The sequence below is a fragment of the Amphiura filiformis genome, unplaced genomic scaffold, assembly GCF_039555335.1.
Source record: "Amphiura filiformis unplaced genomic scaffold, Afil_fr2py scaffold_28, whole genome shotgun sequence".
NCBI lineage: Eukaryota > Metazoa > Echinodermata > Ophiuroidea > Amphilepidida > Amphiuridae > Amphiura > Amphiura filiformis.
In genome coordinates, this window is record NW_027305492.1 from 203,507 (window position 1) to 222,332 (window position 18,826).

Consider the following 18,826-nt stretch of genomic DNA (forward strand, 5'->3'; position numbering starts at 1 on the left):
TAGTGTGTTTTCATACAAAAAGTTTTAAAACGATTTCATGACCTTTATATAACCCGACATTTTAATGTTATTAAAACGTTTTAAATAAAACCAAAACCCAAAATATTTTATAAACGTTTTTGTGTTTGCTGGGCTACTATTAAAATAGATAGTAGGCTATAGACCGTATATTAAATATCAAATTTCTGAAATGGATTTTTTTATTATGTTTGAATTTAATAGGCATATCACAATAAACATACGCGAAGTATTTAAAAACAAACGGTTATTTAATCAATATTGCAGGCTGACTTTGTTATACCCATTACAGTGTATTTGGAATGTGTATTTCTTTGAATAGTGTTGAAATTTTTTTAATCAGTTTTAAACATACTTTTTAAAATTTACACTCTATACCAATACTTATTGTTTACATTACATTTATCGTTGGAATAGGTCACATAATCAAGCTTTAAATTGACACATTAGCCATTGAGTCGCTTGTAGAGTTGTGATTTTATATGAGTACAAATTTCTTTTCACATGCAGTGTTTGAAGAAAATATTCGTGCTGGTTATATACCCAAAAACCCACAGAGGTGATAGTTTATAGAGCGAGTTTTGTAATTATTACTTGATTTTGATATTTAAGTAATGCGATAAAGTCATCATAGGCAGTAATGTGTTGGTTTTAAAAGAAATAACAAAAATAATTATTTAAGTAATAGAAATACTATTCAGAAATTGCAGCAACATTTGCAGATGTCTTTATTTGAACAGTACCGGTTCTCCAGTTTTGCTAGTTTTCCTAATCTTTGGGTTAAATTAATAGCATGATAAAGGTCATAATTTTACACTAACAGCTTCGCTATGTACTTTATAGCTTGTATGTGCATTGTGCTCAGTGCGTACATAGCTATTTATAGCCTGGGGGGATAAATGGCAAGGTCAGAATTTTGAGACACCCACTTGGGAAATGATTAAGACCATCAATACAAGCATTTTGAGACCATCAGTAATGTTGTGGCTTTAAAAAAAACCTTGCCCCCTTGAAAATCAAAATTTGCCCCCAAAACACCCAAAAACTGTATAGATTAGTACAGGAGTCAATAGGATAACGCATTAATGAAATCTGATAAGGTAATTATGTATACATACTACTTGACCTCACATGAACAGATTTGTATTTTTAACAGATTTAGGAGTCTTCAGGCCTCACTACTTCCCTAAGACCTCAAAATTTCAGAATATATGTCCATTTTATGGGGGTCATTGGGTCAACACCACTCTCATGTGCCCATAGGTCTGCAAATACAGAAAGTGTATAGTTTGTAATATTACATGGGGACTTCAAATATACTGATAAGTAGGTGTACTTCAAATAAACTGATAAGTAGGATCACCTTGTTAAATGATATTCGCTTCTTGATATAAACAATTGCTCTAACAGGCCAGCTTGTCGAGGGTCTGCTGAAAGTTCTCATAATATAATAGTGTCCTGCCACTTCTCCTCCCCAGGTAGGTCATGAGGGCATCCCCAAACACCTGCGCAAATTTTAATTTCCGCTTTCCACTCGACAGTGTTACCATTATTCTGAAAATGGGGTCTACCTTAGGAAGGAGAGTGGTACTCTCTCTGGCAAACTGTATCTCAAGCTTCATCCTCTGTTGCTTTGTACCACCATCCACACTTGGGTCTGCTAGAAAGGTCTCAACGTCCACACTGTCCGTGAAGAGACCACCGTGCGACTTGAGCATGTCCAGCATATATGTTCAACCTCTTCCTTCCCTTTGATCCATTTCTTGTCTCTGTTCTGCACCTACTTCAAATTTGTCCTTCATGTATATATTCCAGTTGAGTTCAAGCTCCCGCTTAGCTTCTGCTGCTGCCTTGAAGCCGCGGAAGGAAGGAACTTGCCCTGCTCTCAGTTCCTGGCTCTTCTGAAGTATGACTGACCTGCTGACTGCATTCAACGTGTGTAGTTTTCTCTACCTGTAATCTACTGTCCTACGTTCATGCCAATATTGTAAACCGGTGTTGCATCAATGTCACTTTTTGGTCACTCACAGGATATTCCATTGGGAATGCTTCCACATCAATCCCGTAGTCCTTATTCTGCCTTGCTAGGACAGTCTGCAGGTAGGTGGGGTAGCATTAAGTGGGTCAGCTTCTTCACTTCTTCAATGTGTTCCTCAGCAAGCTCAGAGACAGCGTAGAGGGCTTCCTCATTATAGGTCTTCATCACACCGGGGAATAGATCATCAGATACCCCAGGGTATTCAGGCTTGATGAATCTTGTAAAGTCTTCACTGATAGCCTGACCCAAACCTGTATGCAGTCCTTTTGGAGTTAAGTATGGGTAGCATCTTTCTCTATTGTTCTAGCATAGAATGGCTACACCAAGTGCACACCAAGGCAGGCAAACACCACAAGAGCTACTTTAAGATAAGGAAGCTCCATAACTTCTCTGACAAGGCAGGCTAAGCGGTTGTTGATGTGAGGATTCTGACTAAGGAACTCTGTCAAGTGGTCATAACTGTAGATTAGGACTACAGACTGCTGCCCTGTAGAGGCATCCCAATCTGCTATCCTTGTAGGCAACAGTACACTGGATACACACCTTTGTTCCAGGAAGAGAAGGAATTCCTTTTAGCGGTTCCAAGGTTTTTGAGAGTATTCAGGAGCTACCGTACCAGCTTGAGGCACATGTACACTGGACATTGTCCAGTGCTTGCCCTGCTAGACTGACATGCTTACTGTCTAACTCTAGATCTACCATGAAACCCTTCAACACCTGTTCCATCTTCATATCTGCATCTACCAACCTCATGACCTTATTCATTGCACTGCTGAAGCCCAGTGTAGTGTGAATGCCACAAAAGAGCTGACCTGCTGGTGTTTCCAGGGAGTACATCTACATAGTACAGTGGAATTAACCCATTATCTTTAGTGGGATGCTACATAAGGGGGGGTCTTTATTGCATAATATACATTATAATGATGTTTCCAACCTGGTTCAGGACACGAACAAATCACTCACATCAAATATTTTAGAACACATATGTTGCTAGCACTTTGCAACCAGATTAAATAGCAGTACATTGTGTAATATAGATTCGTGCAATGGGGATTTTGTGTGTAAGTCATAGTGTAAATTGCATATTTCGTTTTTTGGCAGGGGGCAAGGGTTTTTTTCATGCAATATGCCCAAATTTGGTATGTAGGTTTCTCAAATTACCCAATGCACCACCCCTGAAGTGGGTGTAATTAAATTCCAAAAAATGTGTTTTTACCCCTATTATCCCCCTACCCTACTATTTACTTTTCAAATCTTGTGACAGATTGTGCTTGCAGATGCTTGTAATAGACAAATCATTAGAATACATGTGCAGCCCTAGATGTCCTAAATGTATGTACCACCAGTAGAAATGGCACAGGTTGAATAAAATAAATAAACCTATGAATGAATATTTTATTCCCTGGATTATATTTGTCGGGACAAAATAATGATATACGGTTTGACGCTTTGAAATACAGTTATGTTAATCATCTATAATAAATTACTGAGTTTGGCGAATTGGTAAGGCTAAAACTTCTACGTTTTACATTGTTTCGGAAAACGGATTTTTGCGTTGCGTAGAGTAAGGTTGTCAGCACCCCAATAAAACGTCCAATTTTGTTTTTGTTTACGTTAAGGGTGTCAAATTATGTTAATTAGTTTCAAAGGCAGGGCAAAGGCAGTGGCAGCGGACCTGCATGCTAAAAATGTCCAACACAATACACTAATGTTGACATAGCCTGAATTAGGCCTTCTATCCTGTCATCGGTGTGAGGATATTATGCCTGTAGTCTCAACTATTTATACATGACACAGTAGAAGCAACTATTACATGACACAGTAGAAACTCAATTAACATCTATTGTTTATTAAACTAATTGATCAACATTAGCATGTATTCTGTGTTTTTATGGAGAACCTATAGTCAGTTAAAGTGAAACTTTTGAAGGACAAATTAATCAGGGTTGCCAAACCACACCATGAATAGGCCTACTCTGCTTTGTGGTAGTGCTATGTTTAATCAAAGTATACTTTGGTTTAATGTTATCAGCATAATGTATGATCAGGTATGATCATAACTTTATATGAAATAGAGTGTAGGGAAGTAGCCAGGACTTTTTCAGAGAGAGAGAGGGGGGGGGCCGAGGCAAATTTCATGGGGTGGGGGCTAAAGAGTACGACAAATTTATCCAAAATGGGCTAACAAATAAAAAGTACAACAAATGCATAGAAATCTAAAATATCAGATCAGCCAGCAGGCCACAGGGGGCCAAGAGGGATGTGAATAAAATTGTGTTCATCTGCTCAGTGATGTAGCCAGGACTTTTGCAGGACGCGGGGGAAGCAAGGTACATTTCAAGGTGGGGGACAAACTTGGATGAAAATGATAAAAAAATGAGCTAAAAGGTACAAAAAATGTGTCCAAAATGGGCTAAAAAGTACTGTAGAAACAAATGCATAAAAATCTTAAATATCAGAGCGACCAGCATCCCACAGGGGCAAGACATGATCTAATTGCAATTTCAAGCCATTGATTTATATGGAAAAGATACAAAATATTATACTAAATGAGTTCTAAATGATCATCTCCTTTCATACCATTAATCACATTAAATAAAACATTTTTAACTCTTTTAACTTTGTTTATACGTTTTGTGTTATTTCCCCATTGGAAATCAATGTTGTGTCATATTTTCCCTGTTTTTAATTGTGAAGGGACGTTACTCATTCTTTCATTTTTCTTGACAATTTTCCATTTGCCCGCCCTATTCTTTATTTAATACACATTTTCTTCGAATCACATCGTCTTCAAATGTGGGCTTCTTATCATTTATCATGTATCACCTGAGTATTTAGTGACTTGGCGGTCTTGTAATGGCGGCGTCCAGGGTAACGTGTGATTATTTTTAATTCACGGGATGTACCTATTCAATCCTGACTTCATTGATAAACCTTGTGGAACGTGTTAATGATATTACAATTTGATATTTACAATTAAATTTAACATAGAGTTTCTTGAAATAAAAAAGCTCTCTTCATTTATTTAGTGAAAATTCCGAATTAGAAGTCAAATTCCGCGTAAAACTTAATTTCCCGTGATCGCGAATTCTACAGAGTCTACTCTAAACCAAGTCAGTTATAACAATTCATTATAAATTTAGAATGAGCATTAAAATGCAAAATGCTATAAATTGATTTCATTCTGGGTACTCGTTATAAGCAAATGAATACAAATTAATATGTATGAAAAAGATTTCTGCGTTTGCTAATTTTGACATTTTTAAAGCTTGCTAAAAAATCTAAAACTACTACAACATTATCATGACCAACATACTATAATATAAAGCAACTTATACGGAGCGGTATTCCGTGTATGTGCGCGGAACACAGTCATGGTGTTTTACAAAACAAACACTGCATAAATATTGCTAAATCATAAAGCAAATCCTCATACTTCATGAAATAATCTAATTAGTAAAAGTAATTTATAAGATGTTTATAAAAAACGTATACACCTAATAGTTTGATTAAATATTTTCTTTCGTTCACATGTACAAGCAATCTATTCACATGTATGTACGTGTTTGAGACCGAACATATTTCATTGAAAAGCCATAATTGAAGTATGTAAATTACAATAATGTGCTATTTATGTCATTGGAACATTACATGACATGTAAACATGAACCACTTTCAAATTTTACAATTATGACCTTAAACTATTTTTATACCTTGAAATACCCCAAACTGTGCCTGTAGTTACAGTTGTTCGAATAATTTAATTCCAATCCTCGGTTTATAAACACCCCTTGCACTATCTGTAAAATAAACTACATGAATGTGAATTATAATGTGTTATCAATAATCCTGTTAAACAAATCACGTCCGGTAATGTAGAGTCTGGTACTGGTCCTGATGATGCACTGTCGATGTCGCTTGACTTCGCATTTATCCAACTAATAACACTTTGACAACGCCAGATTGTCTATGGGTCCACTTTTTTGGAACTATAAAACAAACAGAAAATACTTTTCTGAGAGGGTTTAACTTTTAACATTAACTGCAGGGTATTCCCAAAAAGCGGGTCCCGATAAATGTACTAATGCCATCATCATTTTCGTAATAGTAATTCAGAGTTTGCATTGCCTATATTTAAATGGCATATCTGTATAGCTATCGTTTGCAATGCAAAAAAAACCCAAAAAAAACAAACAACAGCAGCAAACAAAAAGCAAACAAACTGGAGTTCTTTTGATGAAACTGTTTTAAAGATAATTATCACGAGCACGAATGTAAAAACAAATGGTTGCAGGACCAATTTTGTAATTTTCGTACTGGCACAGGCTACGAGCGATTATCCGTAGTTCAGTTTTTCTATAATATATTATCAACATAATTTTGATAGGTCTGTTAGTTCTTGTCGGTCAAAATGCAAATAACGTAGCGTTTTTGACATTTCCCTCTACAACTTGACACAGAATTACAACGTTCCAACTGCCATTTTAGCGTTTTTGGATATAAAAAAACACCAACATGTCGGTTAGAATCTTTAATTCTGAGCTTACGAATTAATTGGGCAACAGATTGAAGCACGTAGGTTTCAAAACTATCAATTGACTTGAAGTCAACAGAAAGTTCCAAATTTTATCCTGCAATCATTTTTACACACGAGATCATTATATTCAAAACCGTTTTATTTAAATAGAAAGCTCCTTTTGTGTGTGTGTGTGTGGGGGGGGGGTGCAAATGATAGATCATAGATGTGGTTTTCGCATGTGTAAAAACAGAATGATTGTTACATCACATACAATATTACTGCATTTGTTGGGGCCAGCTTTTTATGGGACACCCTGTAATTCTAATTTGCTGAAGCCACAAAGTGTCCTAGCATTGTTCATTTAAATTAATTTCAACATCTGCCCACAACAATATTTTCAACTGGTTTTACTTATTTTTGCTTTTCCGGTATATTACTTCAAAACTCGCTCAGATCATTTTAATTCCAATTTTACAAAGTCATTACCCACGTGGATCATAAGCTGTCTTGACTATACGAATGGTCATCATTTTGTCTACCAATAATCAGAAACAGAATCCTAAAACAAGAGTAAAATAATTATTTTAAAGGAAAGTAGCCCCCCCCCCTCCATTTTCATGCAAAATTTGTGTTCGCAATATAAAACTAAAGTCGAAATCAAAATGTTATCGAAATAATAAACGTTATAGAGTTCTATCGGAAATCTCTTGTGAATTTTCTTATAAATTTCCTACATATATATTTTACATCTCAGAGCTTCCAGATATCAGTTAGAAGTTTGAAAAAAAACAAAAAAAAACCTAATAGTAGAGAGAACACTTTCTGGGGTCCCGTGCATCATTTTTAGACAAAGGTGCCAGCTCTGCCAGCCGGGTTAGAATTATTTGTTAGAGTCTCCTTTATTTGTTCAACCTGGCTGGCATTTCTGAAAATTGACGTGAACTGAGATATGTTGGTTACAAAAAGTGTTTTTGCGACTTATTTTTCAAATTTGTACACAAAAACGTCAAATTTAAAAGTAACCATAGCTTCAAAAGAAAATTGACTGCAACCTTAATACGGTATTTGCTCTGATTAATAGAGGGCATATGAATATTTTATATCTGTGAACACAAATATTCCATCGTACCATATTGAGGCGAAAATTGGGTTAAAACATGCTTTTTCATGATTGTTATCATTTTTTTACCAAAAATACCCATTTTTTAAGCTTTTTTGTTTTTGTTTTTTGGAGTGAACATGTATTTGGCAAGATGTATTGAGCTGGATCTTTGAATTGAAAAAAGTTTTGGATTTTTCCACTTTTATACATGTAAACACATAGGCCTGTAGCAGGAAATCCGCAATAACAATTCATATGATTTAAGATTTAGAGAGGCCACATAGTGATTTTGACATTTTCGTCCAACAATTTGGACAAAGCTTTTTATGCCTGGTGTTAAAATGTATCTACACACTCTGAGTTTCCATTTTACCCGGCTGGCATTTCTGAAAAGTGACGTGGGCTGAGGAAAATTCAGTTTATGTGATTTTATTTTTAACCTTTCTACCAAAAATGTCAATTATTAAAACAGCTCTACAATAAAATCCCTTATTTCGGTGATTTTGTTTAATTTTGACCAAAAAGGTGAATTTTAGTGGTAAAGCATGGGGAAAATAAAATTAAAGATATTTGAAATAAAAAGTATACCAATGTATTGATATGAATGCGTACATCAAAAAAGTGAACATGGCAACCTACTAAAAACAAAGGTTTTTGACCTATGACCTCTTGAAAATCAAAGGTCAGCATACAATGCTTGTTTTGGCTAAAAAAATGGCAATTTTTTAGCTAGAAATGGTCATTTTATCAAAAATGTTATTGTTTATTAGATATGCGCAGGTTTTTATTCCGACTAATATTATTTATGTAAACTAGTACCACAATTTTAGAATAGTTGCAAGGGTCATATTTTTTAATCCATTTTTTACCATGTAAAATTAACTTTTTTGGTCAAAATTGAACAAAATCATCAAAATAATGAATTTCACCCAAAATATTGCAACAAGATAATAAGATAAAATTGTTTTGTTAACAAATATTGAATACATGTGTGACATGTATTCTCCACAACAAATATGAAGTTTATACCATATTTACTTTCGAAAGTTATATCTGTTTTCATAATTGGCATTTTTTCGTTTAAAAAAATGGGAAAAATCACAAAAAAATCTTTCAACCCAAATATCTTAGCTCACGTCACTTTTCAGAAATGCCACAGCCGGGTTTATCAGAATGAATTGACCCTTATGGTTAATTTTGGCACCTTTGTCCACACTATTGTCAAGGGAATTCTTACTTCGTAACTTTTACTAATTACGGCTCAAGTTAATTGACTTTTTTGTTTATAACAATAAATGGATATCTGTTTTTTTTAATACGTGAATATTTGTTGTGTTTAAATATGTACATCCTTACCCTTTATGTAAGTGTATAAAGAACATATCAGTCTGTAGATGTGTGTTATGATGATAAATGGGGGTGGCAGTCATGGTCTGTTGTAGTACTCCTCTGTGATGTGAAATATCTGTGAAGCCCAATGGATCTCAGCTTCTCTGTGAATGTTTTCACACGCGATGCTATGCGTAAAAACAGTTAAACAGCATAGTGTTATTTAATAGAACATTCACCATTGGGACTTAAATTCATGTGCCGTGTAAATTAAATTTAAATCAGATGGAGTTTCAATCATAATGAAGTCTACATGTATTTATTGCGTATACGGCATGGAATTTATAATTACATTGAGAATGAATTTGCAGGTAATGATTGATATATCAGATGACAGTAGCTTACCTAAACATAGCAATGAATATATTTAGTAGCAAAACGTTGCTTAGAATCATGTACATCACCAGAAACACGACTCCCCATGCAACGTTCTCCGGACATGCTTGTTTGTATCCGGTATGCATCTCTGTCATGTTGTTAGTGCACATTCCACTTGTTTCAGTAGCTTATAAAAGAGAAAACAATAATGTCATCAACAGTGGTCGTTCGTTGGAGGATTACCAAAGCCTTTCCTTTTGGTTTCCCTACTCACCCCAATCACCGCAAAGACAATTGAACTGTCTGACTACGTTTTAGGAACTGAAGTATTAAATATTACTTTATTACAATTATGATAACCAACCTGTCAGATCTTCCAAGAAAAGATTACCGTAGATTTGGAAAAGTGGTCGAAAAAATATTCCACGTGCAACTTCCAATGGATCGGACACGTGAGGATACAGTACTGCATGAACCGCCGTGCCATAGCCAACGAGAACGATCAAGAGGATGAGTACCATGGTCTTGAAATCATTCAGCTATATAAGAATTATAAGAGCAGAATAAATATTTTATTTTTTGGTTTCAAGTATAATCGCACCTTATACAAGACATAAATACTTAGCAAACAAAACCATCATTAGTGTTAATAGCCGAAAGCCTTAAGATTAAAACAAGGGGCAACATGAACCACATAATGGCAAATAAACAAAATTAAAACATAAAGGGTCGACTGGTACACTGAGAGCTTTATCAACGGAAAAATGGTCGGCCCAATGTTTAAGCAATTTGGGGGGACATGAGCAAATATGTCAAATATTATGGGCTCAGGGCCCAAACTGTTTAAACAATGGGCCGACCATTTGTCAGTCAATAAAGCAGCTTCTTGGCTCGGAAAAAATATTTAATTGGCCCTATGGCGCGAACAATGGACCTTCTTTCGATGTAAACAATAAAACACCTTTTTTACTTGGTTGATTAAATACGAAATCGAATATATAGTGTACATAATAGGTAGCAAACTGTACAGCCTGCCTAAAAAAACGTGCAAGTGGAAAGCGCCATATTTGGTAATTAGGAAATACTGCTGTGACATGATTCTTACGTCAAAATCATGGGAACAATCCTAGCTTTAAAACCCCCTCTTGTTTCATTCATTTTGGTTTCGGCAATCCAGAGATCTGCTTCACTAAACACAAATGTATGAAAATCATTTTGTGCCACTTTTTAACAAATTGAATAGAAAGTTATATCCAAATACCTGTACAGTATTTACCATTATAAAATCATTGACATAGTACTCGGTCGCAACACATAGTGGCGTACGTGCAGGACAAACGCAAAATACATTTCCGAGAAAAATGCGTTTGAAGCATATGCTACTAATCACATAGCCAGTACTCCTCCAATAATTATTATCTATCAGTGGACCGATTACATTTGAAATCGAATTTAAAGGATTAAACTATTAAACTGTAACTTAAATAGTTAAAAAGGAATAACTTTTACAGGATATATCTAGCTCTAGACTTATACGCCACTATGTGAAACGGATGATTTGGGGGTTTCGGCGGATTTTTGAAGCGTAAGTCGCACGTACGCCACTATGTGAAACGGAAAATTTGGGGGTTTCAGCAGGTTTTTGAAGCGTAAGTCGCACGTACGCCACTATGTGAAACGAAATATTTGGGGGTTTTCGGCTCGCTTCTGAAGCGTACGCCACATTATTGACGGAATATGTGCCTAAATGTCATCAAATCTGATTTTCGCCGTTTCACATAATGGCTTATGTTGATCGTCAGTTTGTGAAACGGAAGATATTGGATTCTTACGGGATTGTTAACATAAGTCAAATAATTTGAGCTGTCTTACTTGGTATACTTGAAGAACTTAATATATAAAACCGTTGGGCAAAATTTCATAAAATTGACCAAAATCACCGTACGCCATTATGTGTTGCGACCGACGAATGTATTCAATTTTACAGCAGAATTTGAAATGTGTATTTATCTTTTAATCTGTTTTAAGTGGGTAAAGAGAATCAAACGTGTATCTTGATAAAAACAGTAAAAACAATGTTGTATTGTTGTGTAATCGATGATAAACTTGATGCTATCATTGATTTACATGTACAGCCCTCGTGGCACAATTGTGATTTTAAAAATGGATTTATATTGAAAAGGCAGACCAATTGAATGTAAAATTGTACCGTTTTGAAAATCATCAAAACTTTTGGACCGATGCTTCTGATGACTGTCAAAATACGAAGAAACCGTAAGTAGAAGAGCACCAAACTGAATGCCAGAAAGATTCGGGCAGTATTTGGATCTGATCTAGCCATCTCCCCTATGACAAAGAAGAACAGCATGGTCATGTCAATGTAGTTCCAAACGTTTTTAATGTAGAGTTTGAACTGGTCCCAGAAGTTTGGTCTCCACTTTTGACAACTCATCATCTCAGGACGTTCTCCGAAAAAGTCAAATGGTTGCGGCAATGCCTATCATAAACAAGGAAAAGAAAAGAAGTAATGATCACAACAAGATCGATCATATAACTTCAGAGGGTACTAAATTGACGGTTTCATTTAACACGCACCCCAATGGCAATTTTGGAGACTTGCTAGTGAAGAAATGTACGCGGTATCAAACTATTACCTATAGGTTGTTCAACGAATTACGCCCTGAAACTGATAGAGAGCCTTATCATCCCAGACAAACAAGTACCTAGACCAGTGACTTTGGTTCGCGTAGTGAAGCCGACACTGCTTAGCAACGACTTTGACAAGGACGCATACCCGGACGCAAGCAAGCAGATATGTTCGCGTCTATGGAACATGTTGCATTTGACGCGAGCGATAATGGTGTAACAATCACGCAAACGAGCGCGTCTTTCTCTCCAGACATGAACGCTTATTTCTCCGCGTCCGACCACCCGACCAAAATCACCTTGGATACGTGGCTTCACCTACTGCCACGGTCAGGGATGGGCAGTCATAGGTCTAGGTGGTATGTCTATGCTTATCATACACAAAACATGTACAATGAATATACAAATGAAATAGGAACACCTATGACTTGCTTTGACATATATTAGTGACGTTTATTAATATTAGAGAGCACATTCTATACCCATTTATATATTGTACAGAAGTGTAACCCTATTTGTTTGTATTTTCAACAACTCTTCCTATACTTTTGTACAGGAGCCAACCGTTGTTAATCCGTGATGAATCCACACTTTTACAGTGAGCGTATACGCGAACGCAAGCGCACATCCGCGTTACGTGTGAGCGAGTAAAATTCGTCATATCTGGAATCTGTGTGCGTATCACGCTTGCAAGTTAAATTCAGTATTTTGGAAGTATCGGATAAAGATTACCGTTTTATTCACTTTTATTGCTGATATCAACAGAAATCACCGCTCTTTTTGTAAGGCTGACTGTCAATGATTAACTGACATTCCTCATGAAATAATTAGGGATTCAATTATGTTTCACCGTTGTTCATCACCGATTAACAACGATGTGTCCGCGTCGTCTGAGACGCGCCGGACGCTACCGCCAACATAAGAAACTTCATGTTTACGCATATGTTCCAGTAGACTATGTCATAGTCGATTTTTGATAAATAAAAATACGTTATTAATCATGATTAACGCATTCAGTTGAACTCGAAATTATACTGATATTTATTACATCAAAATACTAGTATAAAATGGTAATGAAAAAGTTTATATAATAATATTTGTGACAGTAAAAGTAAAGTATACGTAGGCTTATATTATTGAATGCAACATATCATAATGGCATAACTATAATGGCACTTCGATACTGAACAATTCTAATTTTAGAATCTGCCAGTTTATTACGAGTTAAAAATCGACTATGGACTTTCACTTTTTAGAAGAACTTTACCCAGGGACTTCGTTCTCTAAAACACACTGTCAATCATACTTGTTTATCAATCAAATCTAACCACAAGATTAAGCATGGTGGTACAATACGCGCTAGATGCATACGTTCATCCACCAACTTTCGCGCCAGCACAAAAGCGCCGCATTCCAAAGATAGATGTGTACCATGTATAGTTAATGGTAATGGTGCGTGTCGGGAGGATTTAAACAATAACGAGATTTGGGTGACCAATCACAAGCCATTCATTTAAAGATGCATTACATCATGACCAATTTTAGTTAGGCCAGAAATTGGCCTAACTCTCCATAGAGTCCCATGTTAAAAATGTTAACCGCAATCCAAAGTCAGTAGTCCACTTGGGAAGCTAACATACAGAGGGAGTACGGTGACTGAAAAGATGATCAGTTGTGAAAATCTATCAATTGTGCACAAATTAATTAAATCGGAGTTTTAAGCTTAAATTGAATATCCAGAGTATGCACAATCATGACAATGGGCAAGTGGACTACGGAGTAGTCTAATGTTCCAGGCATGACGAATTATACGCGCTCATGCGTAACGCATACGCGTAACCTTGCGTTCGCGTATACGCTATTGAACTGTGGATTCGTCACGGATTAACAACGGTTGGTACATGTGCAAAGGTATTGGAAGAGTTGTTGAATAGTAGCACAATGAGGTGAGTACGATTTTGAGTACGATTTTAAATACAAAATTGTTAAGAATTATTTTCAAATGTCTGACCTGTGTATTTCCTATTGATTTCAAATTGGCGTGTGTCAGTCCTAAATATACATAGGCAGGTCGTATATAGGACAGGTAGCGAATCTAATACTGTACGTGGTTATCGACGAGTGTTAGGAACGACAGAAACCGGTTGTGAATGAGACTACGTGTATTGCTAAAAAATAATCGTCCTTAACAACCAGTTAATTTCAAGATGAATGTGTGAAAAGGGCACTTTCATGAGATTTTTTTTTTCATTATTCTTTTTATTTCACATGATCTATACCCATATCGCCTAGCGAAAAAATAAAAATATATATATTTTTAGACCAATCAAACCATATCAAAACCGTATATAAGAGAATATAAGAGAATTTACCCTTAGGGCGACTAATTGCAAGGAATTACACGGGGAGACGTTTGGATACTGCCCTTTTTCTATATCTAGTTTTCGCTGTCTTTGCCTTTTTAGAATTATTTTTAGAAATCTTTGATAAGTTTTGCCATTAAAAGGGTATAACTCCAATTTGAGGACAAAAAGTACTTTTAGTCCAAATCTATCTTTTTCATAGCATATTTACTGTTAGAGATTGCTTAGTTCACTTTTTAGCAATATTTTTAGCCATGAAAACTCTGTATTACTCTAATCTGTGCGCAAAAAGTACTTAAGTCAAAAATCAATATAATGATGTATCTGATAATCAATTTGCCCGGATCACATTTTTATCACGTCACATCATCCCAAGTTTCATTTCCCATCAACATACAAAAGTAAATCATAATCTCTTTCCATTAACGTTTTATTCCATCTTTCGAAGGGCTAAACAACAAATATTACATGCAGATTATAGTATCATTAATCTATCAATAAGGTCTTCAATTATTCATATTCATATTCGCATTTTATTAACATTTATCAAAAGGTGACCCGAACGTCAAATTACATGATAAATTTACAAAGATAAAAACAACAAACATTCAAAAAAATTTTTAAATAGTATCATTAAATATAAAGAAAAAGTAAGAAAAACATTGCACAATGCACTTCAGAAATGGGGGATTGCACGGCCGCTATGCATGCAGGATACAATGAGCATATGAATAAAAAAGAAAAAATACACATTACTTGTTTAGCAGGATCACAAAGTATGGTATGGAACTATTTTGTAAGGGGATAACCTTTGTACACAAGTATTAGTTCGTCATCATTGAAACCAAATTTTTTCAGCAGACATTTTTCCCATTTCAAGTCATTTTGAAGGTGAACTAGTATTTTAGCCTCAGTTACATAGTTCAGGGGCTTACCAGCTATCTTAAGCTCAATAGGGCGCGGTGGTTTATTTTTTAAACAGACATGGATGGCCTGATACTTGCTAGGGTTTGTCCACTCAGTGTTGTTTGAAGCTTGCTTGGTTGGGAATACGGACGGTTTTCAGCAAGTGTCAGGTCATCCACGTATATACTTCTAACAGTTGATGCTTAATTGCATCTTTGGACTGAACTGCATCATTAATGATAACCTGGAAGCCAATTGGACCGAGTTATGTCCCTTGTGGGAGGGCACCATTGAAAACTTTGAACTCAGAGAGTGGTTGGTTGTAGCGGACACATTGTATACGGTTGCAGACAAAGTCACACAACCATGGAAGAGTGGATCTGCGGACTCCTAAGTGGATGCATTTTGGCTTTGGAGAAGTCCGTCAGTTACCTTAATGTTACCAAATTGTTGGAGGTAAATTTTGTCTTCGATGTCTTCCAAAATCCACTTTACAAATATCAAAATAAAATCCAAAACGAAAACTAAGCCAAACACGGTCCATCAAAGCACCATATTGCCAGCACCATTCAATGCATGTATGCGTGTATAATATTATACATAGGCTTATATTACCGACAAATTATCCCTTTAATTATTTCCAGGAATTACTTCAAACTTAGCTAAACTTTCGATTTCGATTAAACTCATTGTATACTAACCTGGCGTATCTCCTCCATGATGAAGGTAAAAACCCAGAAAATCAAGAATATCTCTGCCACAGAAATTGCTGATGTATTCATCTTGTCTGATACCATTATCCATGAGAAGTAGGCCAGAAATACGACATAGAAGACCTGTAAACAACATTAATTATTTCTTAAATTATTGACGATATTACTCAGAAGGGCAGTCTATTAAATATTCTTAATTCGCAAATACAACAGTATCATAGAAATAGTACAATACGTTAATAATTAAATGATATTAAAAGGGAACCAGCAATGCTAGACAAAATAGGTTGGAATAAAAAAAATAGAATGTACACTTTCTAAAGGTCACATTTTCGTTATTTTTAGAGTGAGGAAATGGCGTTTCCTTTAGTGTCAAGTCCAAACATTACCCTCATACTTAATACCTCCCACTGCCGCACCAATTAATGTTATGTTGGGTACAACTGAGCGCACATGAACAAAATATCACAATTCAACATTGATTGGGGGAACGGGGGCTCATTTGCAATACTGTACTAATTTCATTCCAACCCTTTTGTCAAGGGTTGTCTCTAAGGCTACCCGGAATTACATAATAACACATGATTTATAGCTATAGTTTTTTATTCTTCGTCCGATTTGCATAAAATTTTACCTCAAGATTAACCACTTAAGGCTACATGCTCTTTTTGGTTGAAATTTTTGGCGGGAAATAATCCCGCACAAATATTAAAGTAATCTTTTCCCACAACTAAATATCATAGTCAGGAAATTAATGATGCATCTGGTAGCTTAGATCATAACTTTCATATACTTTAGTTGCAATTATCCCAGAAAATTCTTGATTTGTTTTTACAGAGTCTTGAATTGACGAGGTTTATGGTGTATTTTGAAATTCGAGGCCATAACTCTTCTCAAATTATAGCCCCAAATCATAATTTATTATATACACGTGTAGCAAACACCAACGGGAATAATTGGACGTTGTTTGCGGAACCTAAATTTGATTTTATTTTATTTCACAATATTTCTAGTGTGAGAATTTTGACCTGTCAATCCCTTTTCGGATTTCGCATCCGAATTCATTAAAATGTGATATTTTGAATTAATAATGAGTACGCTTACCTTTCTGCAACACTTCCCGGTACCATTGCGCATCTGGTGACAGCCAATATTTTGGCTGAAAACAGTCCCTTCCTATCATTCATGATGCAGTCATGTCTACAGTAGAATTCATCTCGACCTTTGCAGGACTTAAACCCCATTAAAAGCTATTAAACCAAGATAACACCCATTGAAACAGCTCAACTGATTAAATCGGATCTTCTCTGGTTGTGCACATATGTCTGTTTTATATGTGCGGTATCACTATGAGGTGCTATAATACAGCTTCAGTTGGGTAAATGATTATAAAGGAAACGCAAGGAAACAATGGTATGTGGACCTTTGTTCACGAAATGAGACAATGGCCTGCTTTTTGTTAACCAGCATTCTTGAAAATGAGCAACATAATGATTGTTGACTTAACACGGTTTGGAAATAATTTCTTCATATTTTTGGTGTTATCTGTCGTTTACATATCCTTCCTAAAACACAAAAGTGCGACTATTTCCAAACACCTAAATTAGCAAAAATTTAGGACATGTTACAAAACTATATTTTCTAGAATTTCATAGAATAGTTTAAATGTAGCTTGTACCGTTTTTTTGTGGCATCCTTCAGAACGGAGCGGTCCGTTACCAATATAGCTCAATATTTTCGGTCAAATCTCCATTCAATTAACACGGGGAGTTGGCTAGCTATGAGCTAGCTATGCTTCGCCCTCACTCATATTCTACGAAAGTGCGACTATTTCTGAACATCTAACCTAGCTGTAATTTTAGGTCATGTTAGAGAAATATATTTGCTAGAAGTTTGGAGAATAGTTTAAATATTGGCCGGTTATTTTTCACACAGTGATGTTAACTAGGCAAATGCAACATACTTCTAACATACACTATTTGTAAAGGTCGCGCGTCAATGGTGAGAGCACTGTGTATTGTGTATAGGAAAACGGACAGTAACTGCAGTATGTTTTGAACAAAATATGCCTCGAAATTACGTATATGACACGTATATATTGGCACAGCGAAGAAATGAAGAGAGCCATTTACGGTGGGGTAGGCTATTGGACGCTTTTATGGTACCAGGCATGTCAAGCAGATGCATACATAAGGGCGGTATATTCAAATGCTATTGTCTGGATCATTGAGTATCGATCGCGCAAGTAGGCTTATACACGTAGAGGTGTGTTGTCGCTCCCCTGGTTTTGACATAAATTACAAGGACGTCTTGAATGACCCAGCGTTTTTATTATATTTATTAGAAAATTAATCGTCGTTTATTACGAGTCCTAAGAGTCATAACAGTTCAATTCATCAAAATTAATTTGTATTAAATGAAAAACAAACAGACAAGTAGAGTCCAATGTCTTACTATGACTGCATTACTACCAAAATCTGCTTTTCAATACACTAGAAACGTGTTGATATGTATATCTTTGAAAATCGTCAGACATTAACCACAGGTACCGCCGTGGCACAGTGGCATCGTTCACTGTTCAGCATAGTGTATCGGCAGTGGTTCGAACCCTGGTGTAAATTTTAGTATTTTTTATTCTTTTTACTAATACGCTGTGCCGTTTTTCAAACACGCCCCTGAATGAAATTCATGGGCAAGTACCCTTAAATGTCTTTTCCTCAATGCCAAAACCAAAATTGTTTTAGTGTTACTAGTGTAAGGGAACGTTCAAGTTATATACAAGCAGCCTTTAATTTGAAGTTCATGCAAATCAAA

General features: G+C 35.8%; 1 protein-coding gene across 1 annotated transcript in view; it reads right to left on the reverse strand.

Annotated features, from left to right (window-relative positions):
• Positions 1-9,035: 9,035 nt before the first annotated feature.
• Positions 9,036-18,826, reverse strand: part of LOC140143783 (transient receptor potential cation channel subfamily M member-like 2) — a 56,404-nt gene continuing 46,613 nt past the window's right edge. Inside the window, exons 19-23 of the mRNA XM_072165596.1 lie at positions 16,001-16,135; positions 11,594-11,881; positions 9,749-9,923; positions 9,412-9,571; positions 9,036-9,194 (exon numbers count right to left, since the gene is read on the reverse strand). Coding sequence (XP_072021697.1) covers positions 9,104-9,194; positions 9,412-9,571; positions 9,749-9,923; positions 11,594-11,881; positions 16,001-16,135 — 849 coding nt within the window. The 3' untranslated portion in view covers positions 9,036-9,103. The remainder of the gene's footprint in view (positions 9,195-9,411; positions 9,572-9,748; positions 9,924-11,593; positions 11,882-16,000; positions 16,136-18,826) is intronic.